The sequence below is a fragment of the Dama dama genome, chromosome 1 (assembly GCF_033118175.1).
Source record: "Dama dama isolate Ldn47 chromosome 1, ASM3311817v1, whole genome shotgun sequence".
In the NCBI taxonomy this organism is placed as follows: Eukaryota; Metazoa; Chordata; class Mammalia; order Artiodactyla; family Cervidae; genus Dama; species Dama dama.
Window position 1 is genome coordinate 74,602,609 of NC_083681.1, and position 26,693 is coordinate 74,629,301.

General features: G+C 43.2%; 1 protein-coding gene across 8 annotated transcripts in view; it reads right to left on the reverse strand.

Annotated features, from left to right (window-relative positions):
* The window catches only part of AMBRA1 (autophagy and beclin 1 regulator 1), a 166,130-nt gene that overhangs the window by 97,156 nt on the left and 42,281 nt on the right, over positions 1 to 26,693 (reverse strand). For 5 of the 8 annotated variants that reach the window (XM_061152823.1, XM_061152862.1, XM_061152842.1 and 2 more), the window contains 2 exons: positions 8,729 to 8,815; positions 4,572 to 4,751 (listed from right to left, as the gene is read on the reverse strand). The exons of 1 other annotated variant lie outside the window; for it this stretch is intronic. In XM_061152823.1, coding sequence (XP_061008806.1) covers positions 4,572 to 4,751; positions 8,729 to 8,815 — 267 coding nt within the window. The remainder of the gene's footprint in view (positions 1 to 4,571; positions 4,752 to 8,728; positions 8,816 to 26,693) is intronic. 2 more of the 8 variants (XM_061152848.1, XM_061152872.1) reach the window with 1 other exon arrangement.

Below are 26,693 nucleotides of genomic sequence, written 5' to 3' on the forward strand. Positions count from 1 at the left end.
AGGTCCCAGTCAGCAAAGAGAACAGTCACTCTACAGCGCGCTCCCTCACAGCTTCTCCTGCACCTCTGATACCAAAGCGTTACAGTCTGTAAGTCAAAGGGAGAGAAAAGGCAGCCTCATTTCAAAACGAAGAGCAACCTTTCCCGCCGAAGGCTTACCCTCTGCTTTCTCGGCTACGAGTAACGCATTTGCTGTCGGCAGTCACCGACGCCCACGGGGGTCCTGGAAACCAGGCACACGGAAGACGCCACAGGGGCACAGCCACTGCCGAGGACGCGTGGCTGCACCCGACCGGAACGTCGAGCCCTGAGAACCTGACCCAGGCACGTGGGTCACACAAAGCCGTCAGGACTTCACCCACAGACGGACGGCAAGAGCAACACGACTGGTCTTCTAACATATTTTCCTGGTGTGACTTAATTAAATTGTAGTCACGGCAAAAGGGCAGATGAAGATGATTAAATTCCGGCAAGTAACTTCTCCTACGCCACACCCAATCAGACGGCAGAGCTGAGTGACAGCCTTCAGAACCCTCCTCAGCTATATTATATACCAAGAAGGCCTTTCGATGACCTCCTTGCTAGAACTTCCCCACGTCTGGCAAGGGGAACACGAAAGCCCGCGGGTTATAGGCTCCTCTGCACGAATGCACGTGCGACAAACACATCATGCCAAACTGAGGATCCAGCACCCATCCTGGGCTCTCAGAAACGACTGTCAATCACTTCACGATGAAACGGACTGGCGTGTTTGCTCACAACATGGATTTCTAGGTAAAAGGAGGCCAAATACAACCAGATATATCGGAAGAGTTAATAAAATACATGCAACAGACTTAAAGAGACTTCATCTTTAGGCTGAAAGACTAGGATTTCTCACGGAGATGTTTGCCCAAAGTATAGCCCAGTGTCACAACTGCGAATGAAGGACTATTTCTCTCTGTGCTGGCAGCAATTTTTAAGAAGTTGAATATAATTTCCCAGTGTTGGGAGATATTTGTGACTGATCTAATCTGAAGCTTCTCCAGTTCTGACTGTCATTAGCGCAGGGTATCTTTGCCTTGGAAGGCAAAGTAGTTACAAAGAGAGGCAAGATGATCGGAAGATAATTCTGGGATTGTAATTACGTTTAGAGTAACAGATAAAATGAGGAAGGGGGGTGAGGATAGTTAAAACGACAGTCATAACGTCACAGACACCACCTCTTTTGTAGGACTTAGGAACTACGGGAACACAGCACTCAACCTGGGCTTCAAAAAAGCCTCTCTCGTCTTTTTCCAAAGGGATGGTGAAAATAGAAATGCAAGTTTTCCCTCGGCTTCTTTGCCATCTACATTCTAGTGGGTGGTCTGAGCTCAGAAGCAGGCAGACAGCGGGGTCAGGGGCAGCCGCATCTTGCCCTACTAGTGAGCACCTTTATGCAGAGACAGACGCTGAGGGCGTCAGGACAGACCTCCTGACAGCAGGTTTCCGGGCGTCCTGCTCGTGCATTCTGACAGACACGGTGCCCCTGCAGTCTCCATCCTTGCCGCAGACAGAGACGAATGGTAGGAGAAGGTGCCCGCCTGGGAAGACGCTCATCAATCCAGACAACAAAGAATGGAAAACTTAACCCGATGACCAACCTTCAAAGTTATCCCCCACGAGTGCTAAATCTGCAGTCTTGTTCCCCCAGCAAGCTCATGGAGCTAGGACTCAAATATGGTTGTACATTCTTAAAGGGTTTTAAATCTGCAGGACAATAAAGTCAGACACTAGATATGTTTGCTCCTGATCTCTAATCTTAGATATGCCTGATTTTGGTCAAGCTTCAGTATCCTTACTTTAAAAAAACCACACTGAAAGGAACAACTATCTCAAAGGGTTATTATAACGAGTAAACTAGATTTTTAAATATACAATGTTGTGTCTGTTATTAATTAGTGTACATGAAAAACATGGTAGCTGATCCCTTTCATTCGATGGAAGATTAAAGAGACCTAAAACAGAAGGGATGTGGGTAATGGCTCCCTTTGTTTTCTGAGACCGCTATACACCTGGATGGGACAAGCTGGAGAAAGGCAAAATGATCTCCGACTCTGCAAACGGAAGGAGAGAGCAGAGGCCGTGCTGGAGGGGCAGAGGCAGGAACGCACTGTGCTGGGAAGGCGAGAAGCCCAGCAGAGCAGGGTCTCTTAATGGTACTCTAAGTGTCAGGAGGATCCCAGGCCACATCTAGCTTACCTGCGTCTCTGTACTTGAAGGAACTATAAATTACAAGTGCACAGCCTGTAACTTCCCTTCTGGCTGAGGAAAAGGATTGGGGAAAGAAATTAAAAGGAGCTGGTACAGTCCCTAAATTTCTCACTTTGTCTCCTCTCAGAGCCCCTCTGAACTAACAGAGGGGCAACCACACGCAGCCCTCGGTGTACAGCAGGGGGAGGAGGGCGGGGGAAGAGAGAAAGCACCAGCAGACTGTAACTGGGCCTCAAGCAGCCAGCAGTATCCTTCACGAGACGGCCTGGACAGCTAACACTGAGGTGACTGATCCACAGCTGCTCTTAAAAAACAAGATTATGGTCTGCTCCAGCCCCCAAAGAAAGGCAGACACCCAGGGGAGGGGCTCTGGGAGGGGCCGGAGAGAAACCAGTCCACTGTCCCTAACCAGGGAGCCATGTGAGACCCCGAGGGAAAAAACAACGGCTAAGTCAGTGCATGAAAGGTGAAGAAGGCGATGTAAATTCAGGTCTCGCTGAAGCCAGGGGGCGGCGAACACAGGTGGGCCGTGGGGAGCACAGAGAGGAGGCAATCTGACACAGGAAAATGGAGGGGGAAGGATGGGGAAAGGGAGGAGGTGGAAACAGAAGAAAGAGAAGGTAAGATGAGAACAGAACATTTTAAACTAACCCAGAACTCCATTGTGAAGGACAAGTCACGAGGCAAGATACAGCTCAAAGGCACGAGCCCCACGTTTCACCACGGCGAAGAGAGAACAGCCTTCCACACACGCGTGCAGAGGGGGCTCTGCAGTCTGCACCGACTCCAGGGCTCCGCGGGATTACTGAGGCTTCCCAGCAGCCCTGAGTCCCGGCAGCTTTGGCACTGTACGCTGAGACTGCGTCACAGAATAGCCCCTGGGGCTGGAAAAACAATCATTTCGGCAAGGGACCAGATCTCCCTCCAGGGGTCTGCCCGGCTAAAGACGGACTGGAGACTCTCCCTTCACTGCCGAGCCCAGAGCCAACCCTCCCCCAGCAGGGACTTAAGGCAGGAGGACACACGCCGAGCATCCCAGAGCAGCTAGGCCCTTCTCCCCACACCAGCCCTCCTCCGTTTGCCACAGCACAGCTGTTTCAGGGCATCCTTGCATTTCCTTCACATTTCCATCTTCCTCAGACAAATGAACCTCCCACTGAGTGTTCCTTCTGCCTCTAAGTACACAGTTGTTTGCATGTTTAAGGATTGAATCAGGAGGGCAAATTGCTATGATGGGTGTCCCCATCTTCTTGGTCCTTGGGAGCAAAGATATTTCTCAAACGCCTTAAAGCTCCACTGCAAGATGGCTCCTGGGGAACTATCCATTCAGCTCACGAAAGAAGGCGGAAGGGAGGCAGGAACTCTTAAGATTCCAGACTTGACCAGGCCATGTCAAGATGAACGGGAAGAAAAAGGAAGATGACTGACAGACTGTCCTGCTCCAGTACTGGCAGCAAAAGAGACAGGGGCAGTGGGAAATGCTCAACCATCCTTCTCTCTTTCGTATTTTGCATGTTTTGAGAAAATCAAAATGTAGGAATCAAAGCAAGAGCCAAATGTCCAATTTGATACGAGCCAGGAAAACTCAGTTTCAGGACGGAAAGAAACACAAGAGGTGGCTAGAAAGGTCACGCGTGGCAGCTGAGAGGTTGTAAAACCCGGCAGCCACTCTGCGGAGCTTGACCCCATGGCCCGGGGCTGACGCTGCTCCTTCAGTCCAACCCTGTAACCCAGCTGACCACTCGAAGAGGCTAGAAGACGGAAACACCTCTCAACCCCCACAGTAATCTGACAGGCCATCTCCAAGGATCCTGACTGGGGGTAGGGGGAGACTGAGGACGCTGAGAGGCAAGAGACCAGGATCTCAAAGAAGCAGTGTGATTGAGGCTGTAAGAGAATTCTGTCTCCTAGGGAAATTCAAGTCTTTTATTTTTAATCTCTATATCCACTTTTTCTTAGAAAAAAACACCAACCCTCCTGCCTCCTGGATGGTGTGAAGACAGTCCACATGAAGCATTTCCACAGTGAGTGTTCACGCAAAAGGGAAGTAAAAATGTCGCCTGAAGGACAGCGGCCCTCTCCTCCCAGCCTGGCCTGGGCCCGCTGGGCCATCTCTTCCCCCAGGAGCCAGGGAATCAGCAGTGCATCGGCCAGAGGTGGGGCGTGCCTTGGCCATTTTAGTCCTCTGTCCCTCACCCCATGCCACTGCTCGTAAGTAATAACTTAGGGGTCTGAAGCCAGAATGTCAACCACTGTTGCTCGGACAGTGGCTAACCTGGAAGTACTCACGACTGGGGAGGAAGGAGCAGGGAGAAAGCAAGCTGAACTGATACTTACTCAAAGTCCTCAAACTCCAAGTCAGCTCCCTCCACGGAAGGACCCTGATTGTCTGAGGAAGAGGAGGAGGTGGAAGAACGGAGGCGGTTCTGTTGGTAGCGCATGGAACGCTGGCGGATACTGTCTCTCCGGGACAGGTACTGGATCATTCTCTGGGCATAGTATGCAGCAGGAGACAACCTGAGAGAGACAGAGAGGAACAAACACAAACTAGCACTAATGTGGGGAATACTGGGAAAGACAGTAAATCCAGCTCTCCCATCACATCTCCCTGCCGAGGCGAGCTCCGGAGACATGAAAAATAAAGGCCATTTAACTCACCAGGAGGTTTGTGCTGCGCAACGTGCTTATCAGACTGCCTGATCTCGGAACAGAAATACTGGTGGTTAAAGAGGCTGTTTAATCAGTCATCATCTGATCAACAGCTGCCCCCTCCCACGAGTTTAACACTGGACTTTTCTTTCTTAGTTTCTCAAGGGACCTCTTTTAAACTTCTCAGGGTGCCCTTTATAAAGATGCGCAGCTTTCCCCTAATGGTCCATGCTCAAAATATAAGACATGGAAGGGGCCGCAGCTTCTTTCACTTTCCAGATGAGAAAATAGGCTGAAAGACGGTGAACCCAGGATGACTGAAGAAGGCATCTTCAGGCATCACCTTCACCAGGACTCCTTTCTTCTCCAACAAATATCTACAGTTCCAGAACTGTCCTAGTTCCTTAAGATTATCTCTTTGAACTTCTTATCTCTCCTTTACAGATTATCCAGATATTTTAACACAGAGAAGATATTCAGGATAGAGACAGAGCACAATATACTCAGAAGAAACAGAAAATCTGAAAGATTTGTCTATTTCTTAAGACAGAGCATCAGAGGCTACATGGGCATTGAACAACACAGAAGACAAACAGTCACTCTTCTCCCTTACGATGGCTGCTCTCATAAGCAATTAATCTAGATAGACCTGTATTCTGACTATGGTTCAGTATCTTCACACTCCATGAAAATATCCATGTCCTATACAATTTGCATAGTCCCTTCTTTCTCAAGTTTTTCCTCTGTCTTTCACAACACATATAACTCGAGACTGTGAACGGAGAAAGTGAGAGTAGACCAATAACAGAAAAATGCTTTATATTTATATTAAGTAGATACTAAGCAATTTCAAGACTTAAAACCTGCCCAAGGCATACACTTTGATTCAGCAATTCCATTAGTGATTTTATCCTACAGAAACACACAAGGATATGAAAATAAATATATAAATTGCTGGCACTAGGGAAAAACTAGAAACACCTCAAATGTCCATCAACAGATTAAATAAATTATACCTATACAAAGAAACACTATGTAAAAGTTGAAAAGAAAAAGTTATCCCTACATATGCACAACAAAAGCCCTCTAAAATAAAAATTTAACTGGGGGAAAATTAAAGAATGGTATTTATGATGTATGTGTATATATATTTCTGTAATTAGAACAAAAAATAAAACACAGCAATCCTGATGTGGATTCCCAGGGACCTTAACTTCTACAATGCTTGAATATAAAATGAAAAAAGCATCTTTTTTTTAAATGGAACTCTGGAAAAACTCTCTGGATTGAGAATGGAAAAAGAAATACTTATATCCAAATTGTAGGAAAAGTACTTACAAACATCTTGCTGCCTGATCTTTCATTACTCCCGGACAAAGTAAGACTCTGGACAAATTCTCAGTAAATCTACTCACTCAGACCAAAGAAGATCCTGCAGTTAACACGAAATAAGGCTGCCTCTGAAATGACTGTCATCACAGGTGGCGTCCTTTTGACCAACCATCCAATAGACTTTCCAAGGAGGCCAGGACACAATCTTTGGAACTCAGAAATCTGTGTTATGGAACAATATGCTGCCTTTGGTGCCTCTGATTCCAAATTATCTTTATACACTAGGTGGGCATGGAAGGTACAAAGGCCTTGGCCAAGATCATCAGAGTGTAAGAATGAACATCTCAACCTGTGGGACATTCATTGTCTCTTTGGGCACCTGGTCCCATGCATTTGGTGAGGACGAATCAAGAACCCTAAATTTTCAACAGACAGAAGTCAATACTGTCTCTACCAAATACACAGAAATCTTCCAGCAGAAATCAACTGCTGTTGGTTAAATTCTCAAGTTAATCAGACTAGAAAGGAATGAAAAATGGAAGTTTAAAGAAAAAATAAAGTTTTAAGAGGAGAATGAAGATTATTTTTTTAGAAATGATACTGAGAAGTGACCACAAAAACACTTGTTCCTCAGTTGACAGCCTACCCTAATGGAAAAATCATATTAAGGTGAGAGAGGTAGAAATAATGTTGATGCTAACTATAATTAAATAAAGACTGCCCTTTTATGTAGGGGTAAAAATTCAGCACTAGGTAACCTCAATTGTTTAATTTCACCATTGAACAGGAATTCCCTAAGCTATAAAACTATGCATCAGTGGCAAAGAAAAATGTACTCTTGGCACAAATCTTAAGTAGAAGTATATCCTAGTCTTGTCTTTTTAGGTATCCGAGGGAAGTTAAGGATCTGAATGCTGAGATGTCTCATAAAGGTTTTGACCTATACATATTATGCCGGGTAAGTCTAAGACGAAAAAGAAATTAAAAAGCCAGTAATGTGGTAACAATCATCCTCCTACTAGAGAGCTTGATAATTATCAAACTCTAAAAGTGTTCCAAATGAATATTTTAAATAACTCAAGTTTTCTTCAAGGAAAAATACTACCCCCCTCGGGAAAAAAACCCTACTATGCATTTAAAGGGAAAGTGTAAAAATACAAACACCATAAAGCCTGGCGTTTCTGTGATAAAGACCTGAGTAGGAATAGACAACAAGTTCATTACATGAAAGGAGGACAAGTAATGGTCTTTATGAACCACTGTTAAACTTTGTCAGGTTAAAAATTCTGGGGTTGAGTTTCCCATTACTGTACTGAAAAAACCCAAAACAAAACTGTCTCACAGCAAGAAGTTCTCTGAGTGTTTCAAAGAAATTGATTTATGCAAAACAATTCCTTCTCTTACTGAGGGCTTGTTATTTTCAAATATGACAACAGACTAACTTCCTTGTTTCAGTCTTCATCAGAGTTGTCCACCCGTTTTAAAATCATAAATCCCTGGTTCCCTGATCCTTGGATTGGCTATTTGTGGGGTATGGAAAAGGAAGTAATAGGATGATGGGGAATCTTTTCATTAGGGTCTTAGAAACAATGCTCAAAATCATGACCTATATCTGGTAACAACAAAATCATTCAATATCCTTGAAATGAACTTGGTCTAAAGGTTCCAATTCTGACTTGAAATTCTTGATCTACAGCAAAGCTCACTTAGCCTTTTCTGACCCACATTGTTACCTCAACCCCACCATTACAAACTACCCTCTTCTTCTAAAGCTTCACAGCGTGTGTTCTGGAGTTGCTTAAAGAATGTGCAGGTTATCCCCCTTTTGGATCATGAACAGAATTATTAAGTCCAGCTGTGACATCCCCACAGGGCTGCTCACCAGAAATAAATATTATACATCAACTCAACACCCCATCCTTGGTCCTGAGTTACCTGTATAAAGGTGGGCCTTAAACTCATCAAACTTTTTTTTTTAATCTCTTCAAGATCTTTTCAAATGTCTGCTGATTAGCATAAGGCAAGCTCCTTATTAACTCTTTAATAACTTATTTTACCCAGTTACCCTTTGTCAGTCATCTCTTTCTTCACGTAGTCTCCAAAGAGTCAACATCTGAATGACCTTGATTTCTGCCTTCTGATGTTCTAAATTCTCTCTCAAATGAGGATTTTTTTTGGTTTGCTTTTAATTTGCTAAGTGATTTCCCTATTAATAAAAACTGTCGTTTCCCTTTTGGCTGTCCATCTGAACGGTAACGGCCGAAAAGAAATGTCCTATGACTCTGCCAGGGAGCCCCAAAGGGTCAGGGCTTAGGCGTAGCCCTCTGCCACCAGAGGCGCTGTTCACTTACCTGTAACACTTCCCCATCACCTCAACCACCTGTCTCAGAACTGTAACTGAAGAGGCAAAGAGCACCAGGACCAGAGAGGCACGGACCGGAGCGTCCACCAGCTCGGCACCCCCAAGGGCAGCCCCTCCCCCCACCTGGTGCCATTGCTCACTTTAGCCTTACCTCGCTGGGTCTGGGTAAATTGGGTGCTCTCTGGATCCTGCTCCATCATAACGGGATAATGAAATGAGGGAAGACTCCAGCAGCCTCCTAGCAGAGATTAAAAAAATGGCAATAATCCCTGTCAATTACCAACTCAGAGGTCATTCATTAGGAAAAATGGGGGAGAGAGATAAATAACATCCCCCTTTGCGGCTAGCTGACACCTCCTGTCTGGGCTCGCATCCTTCCTACCAGCACTTAGAGGCGTAATGATATGAAGCGCTCCAGAGCGCCCACACTGGATATGGCCACTGTATGATCCTGAATACTGCTCTTCTGTGAGAAATGATCGAGTGCTTTAGAGACATGATCTTATTTTTATTTGCAGTACCTCCAGCAGACAAACAGGAGGTTGGGATCAACATGAGAGAGGAAAAAGGCATACCTACAGATTAACATGGAGTGCCAACATTTTACTTTGGTGTTCAGTTCCCCCATGTCATCCTCATCCACATCCCATTATCTTCTAGGCACTCTGCTCTGCCCACACCCTTGTGTGAGTACCCTCCAGGGCTTTCCTGGTGGTTTAGTCGCTAAGTTGTGTCCGATTCTGATCCCATGGACTCTTAAGTCCTCCAGGCTCCTCTGTACATGGAATTCTCCAGGCAAGAATACTGGAGAGGGTTGCCATTTCCTTCTTAACAACTGATAAAAAAAAAACTTCAATTATATAATCTAGCCCAGCCATCCGTTCAATGATCATATGTGTTCATTTACTGAGCATTTTTTTAGTGCCAGGCAATACTAAGCACTTCACACGTACTCCATTTAACCTCAGCGCAGCCTGGAAAGGTAAGCATCACTACACGACAAGGAGATCAACGGGCCAAGGGGTGAGGTGCACTGCACGGGGCACACCACTACTGAGAGAGCGCACCAGAGCGCCAGGGAAGGCCTGTCAACCCCAGCATGCCTCCAACGACTACGCACACGAATCCACTGTGAGTCCAAACTAGGATGTGGATCCAGGATCACTGGCTCTTTCTGTTTTTTAAAGGGACGCCAGAAATTTGGACTTTTGCATGAAGTCTCCTGTTAAGTTTTACTAAAACATTTTTCTTCCTTTTTGTATGGGAAGGGCCAGTGAAAACACGTTTGATAAACATGGCTCGGGGTCCCCCAGCTTGCCATGTCTGCCACACTGCTTCCCAACTCCAGTGTGCCTTGGCGGCCAATCAAGCTCCTGCCATGGAACACGTTTCCAGGGAAGAGGTCTCAGGAAGAAATGCACACTGCTCCCCTCTGGCAGCGTCTTGCCTGGCTCTCCCAGGAGCGGGCCTCCGGCTCCCCGCCAGACTCTTCTTTAAAGCAGATCTGCAGGGCAAGGGCAGCAGCTACCAATCTTTTCCAATTGAGTTAATTCAATTCACTGTTATTAAAACCAGCTGGCTTTAGGTAGAGTCGTGTGCAGTCACTTTATCCCAGCGACTGGCTCACCGGAGCATCTTCCCTGACAGTCTGGGGAAGAGAACAGCAGAGGCCTGACAGCCTGGCTTGCTACCCTTCCCACCCAGGACAGCCAAGTGTTACATCATGGTTTTGATCTACGCAAGGCTTATCATCCCCACGCTTAAAACAAGTTAAACAATCCCACCCCTGAAGGGAGAGAACACAGTGAAACCAATGAGGAAGAGAAGAAAGCGATACAACACTTCTCTGTGGTTGAAAACCTGAATCTTCAATGACATCACTGTTTACAGTAGCAGACATTCTGTGTTTCATCAATTGTAAGACACGCTCCCCCCCCACATTTTAACATGTGTGAAATAGGGATGCATCTTATAATTGTGTGACGCACTTTAATTGGCAGGATTTTTTTTCTTTCATAGGTGCACTTAAGATAACAGCATGTCTTTGAATCTCGAAATATGGGATGTTTCTGAGAGGAGGGGATAGTGAGAGGTACACAGACTCGAAGAAGAAAAGTGGAATTTTGAGAAGAGGATCCATTTAGGCCATCATATAAGGTGGTGCTAGTGGTAAAGAACACCCCTGCCAATGCTGGAGACACAAGAGACATGGGTTTGATCCCTGGGTCGGGAAGATCCCCTAGGGGAGGGCACAGCAACCCACTCCAGTGTTCTTGCCTGGAGAATCCCATGGACAGAGGAGCCTGGTGGGCTACAGTCCACGGGGCAGCAGAGAGTCGGACATGACCGAAGCAACTGAGCATGCATGCATGTTCACTACTAATAAATTTGTGCTACAGGAATTAGGTGGGAGCTGAAGAACAGAAGCAAGATCTGGGAGCAGCTGACTGCCTTGGAACACCCAGAAGCTTGCTCTATCCCAATGGGTTCTGGACTGAGTTTTGAGTATCACTGAGCCCTGTCGTGTTACCCTCCAAATGGCTGCTTCATAAGCAGAGGCGCTTTGACAAGGGGCATCCTCCAGAGTAAACCAGAGTATATCCTTCTTTAAAATGACCCTGCCAATTTAGGAGGCCAATGTTACCCCCTACTCTGCCAAGGCAGTGACAGCCTCAGAGAAATTAGATGAGTTTTTAAGCATGCTGTAAAGAAGATTCTTGAGCCAGAAGAGCTTGGGTTAGGTCATTTCAATTTTACTGGTTCTATTTTACAATCCCACAAACTCTACTCCCCACCCTAAATTCCAATCTTAATTAGGACGACTTCTTAAAACAGAGTTACACCAAAATGTTAAGTTTTGTCTCTGGGGAGTCCCTGATGAGGTTCTTTTAGAACATATACCCCCTATGCCTACTTACTAGAATCTGTTGGCAACATTTGCTCCCAGGCAATACAGTGGACTGGCAAGTCATACGTACATGGCATTTTAACTCTAATACACAAAATCAGGAGAGCCAATTACTCTGTAGAGTACCCCCAAACATGTATCACTGATGAAACATTAAGCTCTCTACAGTTACAACACAAACACTATCTGAAGGATTAAAAAAGACTGTTATAATTGGTGTTGAATAAAGAAAGAACTAGAATGACTAGACAAGTAAATATCACCACCACTCCTAGGAAACTCAAAGAAAGATCTTTCTCTCCCACAGTGAGCTTCTTGCCAAGAGCCATCAATGGGGAAATGACGCAAGAGAATGGAACAGAATGGCAGCGGAATGCCTTCTGCTCTGGCCACTACAAATTTCACTTGACTCAATGGTTAATCAAGCAGTTCAGTAATATGAAATCAGGTAGGACTTAGGGCTCAGGGCTCAGACAAGTTGGTTGAAGTCTGAAGGTACCACTTCATTCTGACCTGTTAACTCCAGTCAGAAATGTTTTAAAGAGTCTCTGAAGCTATGGAAAGGAAACTTTTCTTTACAAGTTTGCCTAGTTCATTCTCTATGCCAGTGGTGTTCAAGTGAGGTTCACCACGGGCTGTGCTATTTTGATCCACTGGAGAACAGGAAGAAAATATCAGAACATTTGATTTAAATGTATAACCATAATGTGTATCTCACACACACACACAGAAGCACAAGTGCTCAAAAGCATTTTACGAACAGAAGTGCTTCTTTTTAAGTCTAAAGGCCACTGTTCTATCAAACTACACACTACTTTAATAAAATTCAATATTTAACACAATAATCACAAACATAAAATATTAAAACTAAACAAATAAAAGCATGATCATATTCATATCTAGATACATCAAAAGAGAGAAAATAATACAGAAAATGTGGTAAAATGTTAACATACAGTGAATGTGAGTGAAGAGTATAACGGGAATTCTTTGCACTATTTTTGCAACTTTTCCGCAAGTCTGAAATTACTGCAAAATTCAAAACATCAAATATACAAAATCTAAAAGTAAACCACTGAAAACTAAAGAGAAAACTACTCATTTGCAAAAGAATCACTCACTTCTTAAAACGACTTTCTTCAAAATAGCAAATTGCTTCTAAAAAGCAGGTTTGGCAAACTACAGGCACTCGGCCAGCTGCCTGTTTTTATAAATAAAGTTTTATCCAAACACAGCCACAACCATTCATTTAAATATTGTCTGTGACTGCTTTGGAGCTAGGAAGGCAGAGCTGAGTAGTCTAGATAGGGATAGGCCTATAATAAGCCTCTAATACGTACTGCCTAGCCCTTTACAGAAAAAAAAAATCTGCCCATTCATGCTCTAAAGTATTTGCTTATACAAAATCCCTTGAAAGAGAAAGTGGAGTCAGTATGGAAAGGAACAGAAAAACTTAAAATCAAAGTATTACACACTACAGTAAGTCATCAAAAATTAACATTCAGTTCAGTTCAGTCGTGTCCGACTCTTTGCCACCCCATGAATCGCGGCAAGCCAGGCCTCCCTGTCCATCACCAACTGCCAGTTATTACACCCTACTAAAAATTATAAGTCAACAGGAAGACAATTTAAGCTACAAAATTCCTAACATTTTATATGAATCCAACTATTTCTTCCTACCTTAATTAATACCCTGAATCTGTACAAGGGTTCCGTAGATCAGCTGTATCCTTTGATGACTAAGAAAACAATAAAAAATAGTAGTAGAAGAAAGTGCTGGAAAAGAACAAAGTTGTCAGGGCAGATGAGACGGGTCATCCAAAAGGAAAGAAACTTTCTTTCAAATTCACTGGATATTAGGATTGAGAAGCAGAAAGTCTGGGTAACAGTCTAGACAGAATAAACAAACCAGCGACAACTCTTCCTTAATAAACAACTATATCCTAAAGATATGCTTTTTAACTGGCTGTAGGATCACACAGAAAATCAACAAGCTAAAGCCAACAAACATGTACAAACTTCTCCAACACTAGAGACAATCAACTGCTAAAACTCTTATATACTGTTAAGGACAACTGCCCCTAGGAGCTACTAATAAGATGCCCCTGGTGCCCCACACCTAAAGAGTAGTTTCCCAGTCTGGCTCTGGTGTGTGGGTGACATCTGCTAGTCCAGTTCAGGGGAGCCAAACTCAAAGGAATAACTCCCTTCTGCTTAGGGAATAAACTCCAAACTCCTCAGCTTGGCAGTCAAAGCTGTGCAGTGTAATTTCTCATTCCTTCTGAACATGCTACCTGCTCTGGTCCAGTGGTTTTCAAACTTTCTGGTCTCAGACTTCCTTTAACACGTAAAAAAAAATTTTTATTGGAGTAAAGTTGATCTCCGATGTTGTACAGTTTCAGAGTGTACAGCAAAGTGAATCAGTTATACATATATCCATCCTTTCTCTGATTCTTAACCCATATAGGCCATTACAGAGTACTGAGTTGAGTTCCCTGTGATACACAGTAGGGCCTTAATTAGTTATCTATTTTACCGAGGATCCCAAAGAGCTTTTGCTTATATGGGTTTTATCTACCAATATGTACTACACTTGAGATTAAAACTGAGAAAAATAGACTACACAAGCACAAAGAGTGAAAAAGACAAAGAATGCCTCAGCATTGTTATAAAGACAGTTTTGACTTCAGGGACCCCAGGCCACACTTCGAGAACTACTCCTCTAACTACACTAAACACACACACCCCCCCATTTCACCCCTGTTTTCAGTTTGGCCATTCCTTCTTTCTGGAAAGTTCTTCCCCTACCTATAAAAATCTTTTAAAGCTCAAATGTCTCACTCCTCCAGTCAGAAGCTCACCCTCGCTCCCCTCATCCCCCAGAGCGGTTGAACCCTCTCTTAAAAGAGCTTCCCACAGTCACTTGGTACTGCAGTTCCTTACGTCTTCTTGTCTCTACCACCAGACTGTAAGCTACATGAAAGCAAGTACTGGATCCAAGTCATCTTTTTATCCCCATTAAAACTCATATCCTAATGAACACACAAGAGGAAGCCAGTAAATATCTAAGGACAGTAAATCAGCAAGACCAAGCAGATCTGGAAAAATAAGCAAAACGACATATCTGATTGCCCGTCACTGACCCCGTGCCTTTCAGACAAGGTTTCTGGGTGTCCAACACCCGACACAGAAATTCCTGAAGGAACTAGTTTCTCAGAAACTGCTGACCTCAGTCTTCACCCCGCGGGTCACTTCAGCCACTCAGGTTAAAGTGCGGACATGTTCTGTCCTGATAAACGCGGTGCAGCCTGGTCCCTGGGAGGCTTATTAAATCATAAAGTCAGAGGCTGGCTACTTGCCTGGGAAACTACCACTGATGCTCCCCGACAGCTTATTGCCAAAAGACAGCTCACGGGGAGAGACGGCCGTGTTTTCAGGGGCAGCGAAGGGGTGGGAGGCCAAAGAAACTTGGATACACCACTGCCTTCTTCCCTTCTGCATCCTGCTCTGCAAGCCCCAGATCTCTGCCTCAGTGCATGCCAGGGCTGGAAGATGACAAGCCCTTATTCTTCGTAAAAAATAATTGTGTGTTCTGAAACGACACCTCTATTATGATTTCCAAATTGACATCTCTGCTTTACAGTGGAGGCATCCAAGCCTCCCCATTTCACACAGTGGCAATTATCATTTAAGTTATCCAACGATAGGCACTCATCTGATCCCTGTAGGGCCCCCGAGTTCTGGGGGGTGCGCTATGGCACATGATGCAGCTGCCAGCAGGGCCCGCCCGGCGATTCCTGCCCCTGCTGGGGGGCAGACCGAGGCAAGGCGGCGCTGCTAGAAGGCTAACCTCGGGGAAGAAACAGGCACGCAACAGAAAGAGCGCACAGCGCCTGTTGTGTGGCTCAGCCTTATTTTACCACCATCAAGCATAAACAATTCACAGGGCTCAAAACAAAGGCTTTTTACCAGAAAAGCTTGAAAACATCTTTACAAAACATGAACATATTCCTCAATGTCTCTGTGCAGTGAGCAATAGATGGCAAAACATCAGCACGGCATAGTCACAGACACCAAGAGGGAAGAAGCTGGGAAAAATTCACATGGGACGCACGACTGTGCGTCCAGCTGCACAGAAGTCCTGCCCGAAAAGCCAGCTAGACCCCTCTGCAGACATCTGACGCTCCGCGGACTGTGAGGCACACAGATATTTTAATTTTTTTATTTTAAAACAAATTTTATTCTATATTGGAACATAGTTGGTGGGTTATTTTTAATACATTTGTAAAAAGATTGGCTAGTCCTATACTTAGCTCCATGTATCCTCCACACATCACACTATAGGTATGAAGCTTCCATTTACAATAAAAACTCAGTTTTGTCAGCATCTGAACTCAAAGGTCCAAGGTCATCTACGTGGACATGTTTATGCTGTCCCCAATTCTTTCTTTGGGAGACTTGGGAGGTGGGCCCACAGATCAGACATTTTTAAACTAGGAATTTAGATCAGAGGCTTTTCACCGAAGGATAAGTAGGATCATATCAATGACAAGTTCCACAGCTGGTTCTGATATTCACATGCACATGTACTAACAAACAGCAGCCATGACATGCAAGTGTGGACTTCAATTAAGAGGCAGTGTACCCTACTTGACTGGTTTCCCCCCAAATCAAGAAGACATTTACACAATTCCATAATCCTGGAATTCTCGGCTAATTTTATTCAGAATAACAGATAATTCCAAAAAAACGTCTATCTCTAGATCTACTAATATTACAAAGGCTGCAGGATATAATCATTGACGGCTTCAGTAACAGCAAACCTTGTACATTTCTTCTCAGACGATTTTTCACATTCACATTCCTGATCTGAAAATTTAAAAACCCTCAACGAGGGTCGTTTGTTCCACTGACCTGGGTATACTGCAAACACTGTACTCTATAATATGAAGTAAAACCTTAGGGTCAACATCAGCATGGCAAAGAGAAGTTAGTAAATGAAGCCTAACAAGAGAATGAAGAAAAAAGGATTGCACAGTGGGCTGGAGCATTTATTAACCAGAGGCCAAGAGGCAGCCTTCCTGGCGCATGTCTGTTCAAGTAATGAGGTTTCTGGAGTCTATAGAAATAGAAAAGAGGGCAGAGATTCCAGCTGGGCCCCCAAACAATCCACTGTTAGCCCTGGAGGTAACCTGAAGCTCAGAGTACAATCACTTTTCTTATATCCTAGGTTCACACTGAACTGCTTCTCTTAGTGACATTCGATTTTCACTGATTCGCCTCTGGGAGTATAATACTTGCCCTTCCACCCTGATCCTGACTTCAGCAACCTTCCTGATTCCCTCTGGACTGAGCATTTGACTCCACTGGAACAATCTCTCTACCATTTCCCTGTCTAGACAACACGAAATTGTCATAAATGACACCTAAAGTACAATTAGGAGAAAAACTGCAATTTCCACTCTCCACCCCCGTTTTCCAAAAGAACTGCACATGCACATCAATCAACTCTTCCATGAAGATTAACTCCATGGAGCCTGGTAGCCATTTAATTCCCAACGTGCTAAATATTATGCATCCCCCATCCCCTCCACTATAATTAGAAGATGTAAATTGCCTTCTTTCCACTAGCACTAATGGTTATAATCTCAGAGATGTGAATGCCTGCAGAATCGATACCTGTGTAAAAAGTCCTTACAAACACTTGATCCAGCTGCATTTTATTTAGCAGAATCAGACAAAAGCAAAAAGACAAGGCGAAAAAGGAGAGAGGCAATGAGAGAAAGGCAGGACTCAAAGAGTATCAGAACCAGGCAGCATGGTTATAACAATTATAAAAATAAGACAGTTTGAAGCCACTGCAAGCCCTTTGTGAAATACAGTATCAAAAAACAGCCAAGGTCAAAGGACAGAAAATCATGAAATACCTTATCAATGGTTTTCAATGGGAGGGGGTATCCCGCAGGAGACCTATATCTAGAGACATTTTTGGAAGCTGAAACTGGGTGGGGGGAGTACACTGGTACCTAGCGGGTAAAGGCCAGGGTGTTGCATCCTAAGATGCAGAGGACATTCTTCCTCAACCCCCCGACAAAGAATTATCCGGCTTGAAATGTTGATGGTGCTGCTTTTGAGAAACCCTCTGATATATCTTAATACTCTGAGATTAATGAAGGGAAGCTCTGAATAACTAATATATGAGGCAAGTCAATGCTTTAGCTTTAGAAACAAATTGCAGTTTAACTCATGATCTTGGGTCACTTATTAGTTGTGTGACCCCTGGCAAGTTCATTATCCTCAGCGTCCAAATTTAATGGGAAATGCCTATTTCACAAGGTTGTTATGATTAAGTAAGAACATTAGTAGCCAGTACACAGCCTAATAAATAGTGATTTTTTTTTTCTTCCCTGGATGACAAGTTCCAAAAGTATCTGCAGGGAACACATGGCCACCCAGTCACTACTCCTAAAAAGTTGGTTTCCTAGAAGGACATGTGTCGAGGAAGGACCAGTTCTATAAAAGGCATAAATACGGGTATCTCAGCCCTAAGAGTCACATGAGCCTCACCCAAATAAACCAACAAGAGCAGTCAGTCAACCAACCACCAAACTGGCTGTCAGTCCATCCAACCACTGATTCAAACAACAAATAATTATTGAGTGTTTTATTATTGGGTATACAGTAGTCTATAAAATGGACATGGTCCATATATAGTAGTAGCCAGTACCTGAGGAGGGACCAAAGCACGATACTTCTTGGTATTCTTGCCCTTGTGTGGTCTCTTGTGCTGAACGTAGACTAGCCTGCTATTTGCTTTAATCAAGAGAACGCGGAGAGTTCTGGGTCTAAGCCTTGTAGAGAACTGACAGCTTCCCTTTCCTCCCTCGTGGAACTGTCACTTTTGGAAGCCCTAAGCTGCTACATTAAAAGCCTGGCTACTCTGCTGGAGAGGCCACAAGGAAAGAGGAGTCTTTCCTTGAGAGGCCTGGCTGTTGTAAATGCGCTTCCGGTTGACTTGAGAGAGACCCCAAGCAAGACCAGCAGAACTTCCCAACTGACATCCCTTCTACCCAAAGAACAATGAAAGATAACAAAACTGCTATTTTAAGTCACTAGGTTTTTTTGTTTTCTGGTTATGCATTAGTAGATGAAGGAAATAGGTCTGATCTTCTAGAACTTCAAGCTAGCTACAACAGCAGCATAAAAAGTTAGCTTACAGAGCGTGTGGAGGGGCGGGTGGGCGGGGAAATAAATAAAAAAAGAAAGAAAGAAAAAAAGTTAGCTTACAAACCTAAATTAATCACATTGGTACTCAAGGGAACTTCAGCTATCAAAACTGAACACTAAACAAGACATTTGGAAACAGACCTTAAACAATAAAACTCAGGGCACACTTGCTCACTGCATCCAAAGCATGAGGTCTTGGTTCTGGTCAAAAGGGTCAATGTCAAAAGAAAGACTTTCTGCTCTTTTCTACCTGTCCCAGTCAGGCTCCCTTCTGAACACACTTCTGCCCTGGATGGCTCACTCTCAATACTGAAGGCGCCCTTAGAACTTGGGAAATTAAGGCTGTTTGTACTCCCTATCTTATCAAGAGGCAGAACCAGTTTCTTTTGCATGTATCATTATAATAGAGTGCAGGAAAAGTGAAGATAATATCCCATTCCCCTGCTACGAACCAGACCACTTTCTGTATTATTGCACCTTCTAAAATAGAACCTCATTGTGTCTGCTGCAAGTGACTAATGGGAGTAACTAGCACCAGCGCGATCACAACAGCCGTTCCTCATCCTCTCTTTATATGGCACCTCGCTTTTTTAGGTACTTGGTTTACTTCAATTGTATATGGTGAGATTTCACAAACACACCATGAAGGCTGAAGTCTTGGGGGAAAAAAAAGGATAGTAACACAGAAAAGAAAATGACCTGTAGGAAATATGTCACAGCAAAAGCAGGTTTTTTGTTGTTGTCTAGGGGCTTTTTTTTATTCTGTTTGTTTTTTGAGCAGAGTGATAACAGAGAAAAGAGCGAAGAGCTGGCATTTCTCGAGCATCTAAATATGTAAAAGCAACTGATGCTTAACTCATTTAACCTGCATCACAACAACTTTAAAATTGAGGAAACTGAGGTTCAAAGAGGATCCTTAACCTCCTCAGGATCACAGAATAGGACCAGAATTTGAATCCAAGGTTACTCAAATTCAATCTCTTTCATTAGAATACATTGCAAGAAAAGAGAGGGAACATAAGGAGATTATGAGATAAAGCAACACTGCATCACACATGGGACAGGAGGAAAAGGAAAAATAAAGGTGACAGATAATGCAAAGGAATTTTAGCACACTACAGAGATTTAGGGATGAGATGGTGGTAGTGACATTAAGAGTTTCTAGATGGTCTAGGACTTCCCGGATGGTCCAGTGGTTAAGAATCCGCCTGCCAATGTAAGGGACATGGGTTCAACCCGTGGCCCGGGACAATTCCACGTGCTGAAGAGCAACTAAGCCTGTGTGCCATAACTCCTGAGCTGGTGCACTGCAACGAATGAAGCCCGAGTGCCTAGAGCCTGTGCACTGCAACAAGAGAGGGCATCGCAATGAGAAGCCCTCACACTGCAACACACCCAGAGAAAACCTGTGCGGCAACGAAGATCCAGTGTAGCCAAAAACAAATAAAAAAACAATTATAAAAATAAATTAATAAATAATCAGAGTTCCTAGATGGTCTAAAACAGTGTTCTCTAACTTGGTGCATAACAAAATCATCTGGAGATGGCTAACAAACACATGAAAAGATGCTCAACATCACTCATTATCAGAGAAATGCAAATCAAAACCACAATGAGATACCATTACACGCCAGCCAGGATGGCTGCTATCCAAAAGTCTACAAGCAATAAAGGCTGGAGAGGGTGTGGAGAAAAGGGAACCCTCTTACACTGTTGGTGGGAATGCAAACTAGTACAGCCGCTATGGAGAACAGTGTGGAGATTTCTTAAAAAACTGGAAATAGAACTGCCATATGACCCAGCAATCCCACTTCTGGGCATACACACTGAGGAAACCAGATCTGAAAGAGACACGTGCACCCCAATGTTCATCGCAGCACTGTTTATAATAGCCAGGACATGGAAGCAACCTAGATGCCCATCAGCAGACGAATGGATAAGGAAGCTGAGGTACAGAAACACCATGGAATATTACTCAGCCATTAAAAAGAATTCATTTGAATCAGTTCTAATGAGACGGATGAAACTGGAGCCCATTATACAGAGTGAAGTAAGCCAGAAAGATAAAGACCGATACAGTATACTAACACATATATATGGAATTTAGAAAGATGGTAACAATAACCCTATATGCAAAACAGAAAAAGAGACACAGATGTACAGAACAGACTTTTGGACTCTGTGGGAGAAGGCGAGGGTGGGATGTTTCAAGAGAACAGCATCGAAACATGTATATTATCAAGGGTGAAACAGATCGCCAGCCCAGGCTGGATGCGTGAGACAAGTGCTCGGGGCTGGTGCATTGGGAAGACCCAGAGGGATGGGGTGGGGAGGGAGGCGGGAGGGGGGATCGGGATGGGGAATACATGCAAATCCATGGCTGATTCATGTCAATGTATGGCAAAAACCACTACAATATTGTAAAATAATTAGCCTCCAACTAATAAAAATAAATGGTAAAAAAAAATAATAAAATCAAATTTAAAAAAAAAATCATCTGGAGAGCTTGTTAAAAACACAGACTGCATGCCTCCTACCCCCACTTTCCGATTCAGTAGGTCTGGGATGAGCCCAGAAACTCACATTTCTAACATCAGCAGGAGTTGCTGATGTTCCTGGTCTGAGGACCATACTTTGAGGACCCCTAGCCAAAGATCGCACAACAAACACATTCTCATATACGGACACCTCTCTCTCACCCCCGATCTTATCACATCCAAAACAGTACCATCTAACACAGCTGTCAAATTTAGTTGCTCCAGGAAGGTCTAAAAATTCAGCAACTTTTTATAAATCAACTATATTTCAATTAAAAAATTAAAATTAAAAAAATTAAATAAAAACTAAAAAAAAAATAAATTCAGTAATTCTGTTAGGACAACCATTATAGCAATGGTCCTTTGCCTTCAAGAAGTAACAGAAAATGATCAGTCAAGCTTCTGTCTCAATTTTGAGAACTCACAAGAGACAGTATGAAAAGGAATCAGAAAAGCATGCAGAAAAGTGCTGTACTTCTGGGAAAACACACTTCTGAAGTTAAACAAGAAAAAAACCAAAGAGTTCCTTTTTATTTTAATTTTAAAGATTTACATCCGTGTATGACAAAACCCACTGGAAAAAAAAAATAATTAAAAAAAAAAAAAAAAAGATTTACATCCGCTAAAAGGGAAATTAAGAAAAAACTCCTACTAATAATAGCAACAAAACAAATAAAATACATAGGAATAAATTTAACCAAAGAGATAGAAGATTTATACACTGAAAACTATAAACCACCACTGAAAAAAGTTAACAAAACAATAGAAAGACATCCCATGTTTATGGATTAGAAGACTTAATATTGTTTAAATGTCCATAATACCCAAAGCAATCTACAGATTCAGTGAAATCTCTATCAAAATCCCAATAGCTTTTTTTTTTGCAGAAAAAAAAAAAAATCCTAAAAGTCATATGGAATTTCAAAAAGAGTTCTGACTAGTCAAATAATCTTGTAAAAGAGGAACCTAGCTGGAAGCCTAACACTTCCTGGTCTCAAATCATACTGCAAAGCTACAGTAATTAAAACAGTATGGTGCTGGCATAAAGACAGACATATAGGCCAACAGAACAGCATGGAGAGCCCAGATATAAACCCTTGTGTACATGGTCAAATGATGTTTGACAATGAGGGCAGGAAAGTCTTTACAAATGGTACTGAGAAAACTGTCTATCTACATGCAAAAGAATAAAGATGGGCCCTTATTTTATGCCACAGGTAAAAATTAACTCAAAATGGACTAAAAACCTAAACATATGACCTAAAACTATAAAACTCACAGAAGAAAATATAGGGGGAAAGTTTTATAACACTGGAATGAGCCATGATTTCTTAGATATGACACACACAAAAAAACACTGGTAATAAAAGTAAAAACAGACAACTGGGACTGCATCAAATTTTTAAAACTTAAGCAAAGGAAACAACAGAATAAAAAAGGCAAACTACACAACAGGACAAACTGTTTGTAAGCTATTTATCAGATAAAGGGTTAATAGGCAGAATACATAAAGAATTCTAATAAGTTAAAAACAACCAAAACCCCAATTAAAAAAAATGGGCCAAGGACTAGAATAGACATTTATCCAAAGAATATATACAAATGGTCAGCAAACATATGAAAAGATGCTCAACATCATTTATCATCAGGGAAATGCAAATAACCCACAATGACATCATCTCATGAATATTAAGATAAAGCTCTCCAAAAAAACAAAACAAAACAAAACAAAAAACCCAAAACAGAAAATAACAGTTCTGATGAGGATATGTAGAAATAGGAACTCTTGCACACTGTTGGTAGAACTCTAAAACTGTGCAGTTGCTATGACAAACAGTATTGCAGTTCCTCAAAAAATTGAGAATGTAACTACCATATAACCGAGCAATATCACTTCTGAGTACATATGCACAGGAATTGAAAGCAGAATCTCAGAGAGACATTTGAACACCCGTGTTCACTGCAGAATTATTCACACAGCCAAGGTGTGGAAGCAACCTAAAGGTCCACCCGTAGATGAATGGATAAAAGCAAATGTGGTATATATGCACAACTGAGTATTATTCAGCTACTTAAAAGGAGGAAATCCTGTCATATGCTACAACATGGAAGAGCCTTGAAGACATTATGCAAAGTGAAACAAGCCAATCACAAACAGACAAACGCTGCGTGAGCCCACTTATACACGCGGATCTAAAGCAATCAAACTCACAGAAAAAGAAAGCGGAATTGTGGCTGCCAGGGAATGGTGGGGGGAAGAGAACTGTTCAATGATCATTTCACTCTTGCAGGGCAAAATAGTTCTAGAGGTCGGCTGCACAACTCTGTGCAAAGACTCACCAAGACTGCACATTAAAAAATTAAGAGGGTAAACTTAACGTTTTTTTTTTTTTAATCACAATAAGAAAAAAGACCCCCAAAATAGGTTACATTTGCCATCAGAACAAAGAAAAGAAGAGGTGAAAGTGACCAAGCAGACAGCAGGGAGATAGAGGGAAACTGAGAAACGTGCATGAACACGTGGAGGGGAGGAAAAGAGTCAAAGAGGCAAAAAGATTCAAAGTCATCCTCTGTGATGCAGCAGGAAAAGGGCACAGCGTTAATAAGCTGCAGCTCTCCTCTGACACGCTCGTACTCTCAGCCTTTGACTCCTTTATTACTGCAGTCTTCTACTCCTGCTCCTAACTTGATTTTAACTTTCTGGCAGGTTGACATCCAAATCAACCGACCTTTCCACTGAAACCCACGCCTCTGTCCAAGGCGCTCTGCTCAGAGGGAGAGGTGCAGTCTTGTCCAAGACTTTACACAAGTCCATCATTAAAGGAAGGTTACTTTCATACTGCATAAGCTGACATGACAGAGATCCGCGTACTCAACTGTGTCCCAGCCAGCAAATGAGCTTGGCACCCCCACTTTCCCTCTTTGGAAACAGAGGAGGAGTCTATTAATTGTTGCTATTTTAACAAGTCAGGCAGTTTCTCAGGTGAGGAGGTTGTGGCTTGTCAGCCTACACCCAGCAGGGGCGCCCTTGGCGGGTGAGTTAGGCAGGAGGGGTGGGTGGAGCGGAGAGTCCTGCCGCGTCCAGTGCCGCCCCCTGGTGGAGCTAGGTGGTAGGGAACTTAAGAAGACTTGCTTTAGTTAATGAATGCAATAGGAACCAACACAAAATTGGAAATAAGCAGGAAATGGAAATGGATGAGGTCCATTTTTGTGTTTTTTTTTCCTATAGAATCCAGAAATCTAGATTTATGTAGAAAAAAATGAAATTTTTAGTAATAGTGTGAGTGCCAAACAAATGTATCTGAAGGCCATTCTGCAGTCTCTGGGCGAATGTTACAGACCCACCCACTAGAGCCAAATGTGCTCATGTGAACACACTGTCAGCTGCTTCCAAGAAGGAGCAGAAGACGTGACTGGAACTCCCCCCAGCTCCACCCCACAAATATATAAAATCCAAGAGGAGGGGGAGAAGCTACCTGCGCAGCTCTAACGGGCCGGGACCGATTACAATAAGCAAAATACATCATGCAAACAGAACCCCGTACACCTGGTGTTATCGTCTTCAGCAAAACCTCCAACGCATCCTTTAGAGCACTGCTCTGAACAGATCCAGTAGAGAAAGGGACCTGAAGGGGGTAAATGAGTACATGGGAAATTGCTCCAAATGTGTTTTGCAGTACACATATAGATCCCACCGCAGTCCCTGCAGCACTCCAACACTCTGAGCTGACAGAAGCGATTACATCTCTTCAAGTTCTCCATGTGTACATACAAAGCACACAGCCTGCTCTCCACCGCTCAGCCCCAGAGAGAGTGTGATGGGGGTATAATTTACATCACCCCAACAGGTGCTGATCTGACTTACACTGGGGGAGGGGCTGTCTGTGGAGCCGACTCTGCCTGGAGGACTTGGAGGCTCACACCCTCCCCAACACCAGGGCAAGCCTCCTCACTTGCCAAGATAGATATGGAGCAAGGTTAGAAAACCTTGCTTCCGGGCAGAAAGCAGAGGAAACAAAGAAATTCATTCTGCACTTAAGCATGCTCTTCACTGTCAAAGAAATCTCAAAAGAGCAAGTACTTAGGACATCCAGTCCAAAGTACAGACAGAGGGAACAAGTGCAAGAGTCCGCGACCTACCTCTTCCGGGACTCTCATTATCATAAGGCCTTTTATTACCATAGCACCTGACTCTCTTCCATTCCAAGTCATGTTCACATAAGCAGGGGATTGGCAAGCCACAGCCTGTCGGCCAAATCTGGCCTGCTGCCTGTTTTTGTACAGCCCGTGTGCTAAGAATGGCTTTTATATTTTTAAATAGCTGAAAAACATCAAAGGAAGACTATTTCATGACATGTGAAAATTATATAAAACTCGCGTTTGTGTCCATAAGTGAAGTTTTTATTGGCGTGGAGCCACACTCATTCACTTCCATATTGTCTGGGGCTACTTTCGTGCTACAATGGCAAAGTTCAGCATTTGCGACAGAGACCATATGGCCTACGCAAAGCCTGAAATATTTACAAGCTTGCCCTTCACAGAAAAAGTCTCAATCCCTGATATAGAAGATACAACCAGGGATCACTCCAAATTCAGAGGCTCAAATACAATGTGACTTGGTTGGGCAGGAGAGCAGAGAAGGGGGAAAAGATTAACAGCAATGGCCACCATCTCGTCTCCTCTATCCTCACCCTCCAATTGCCAAAGAGAAAAATGGGTTTTAACCATGCCTGAAAACAAATAAATATCTACATGCTACCGCCTCATGATGGGCCAACAGACATCCGGATTCTTTACATCATTTAGCAAGGCCAGGAGGACTAGGTGACCCAAAGCCAGTAAGTCAAGGGAACGTCAAAAATGAAACCAAGGTTATGTCTCCCTCATACACGGCTGTTGGAGAAGAAAAGTATAGGAACACCTCCAGGTGGCAGATGTTTAGAACAGAAAGAAAACAAAACGCAGAAGTCATTGTCAACTTGGAGGATCAGATTCCTGAAAAACCCAGTGGTAGGATTTACTACTGAGAAACTTAAGACTTTATGTGGGGGCGCGGGACACAGGATTAAAAGTCCTAACCTATGAATGTACGCATATCTACGAAATTATGTTCACTAAGATAAAAAATGTTATTTTATATATTTTAAATTAGTAGTAATGAACAGAAATAATTTTCAATTACCATTAACAATGTTCACACTCCTCGGCCCCAGAGACGGAAGCTCTGAAAATGCATTGTCCTCTAGAGGCACCTGCACAAGTACCCAAAGATGTGCACGCTGTCTCTGTGCACAAAACCCAGAAACAATGCAGATTCTATCAACAGAGGGCTTAACTGGGGCGGATTCAATTGTGGGAATACTATACCACTGTTAAGGAAGAATGCAGCACATCCACACACATCAACGTGGAAAAATGTCCGTGACATACTAAGTGAAATATGC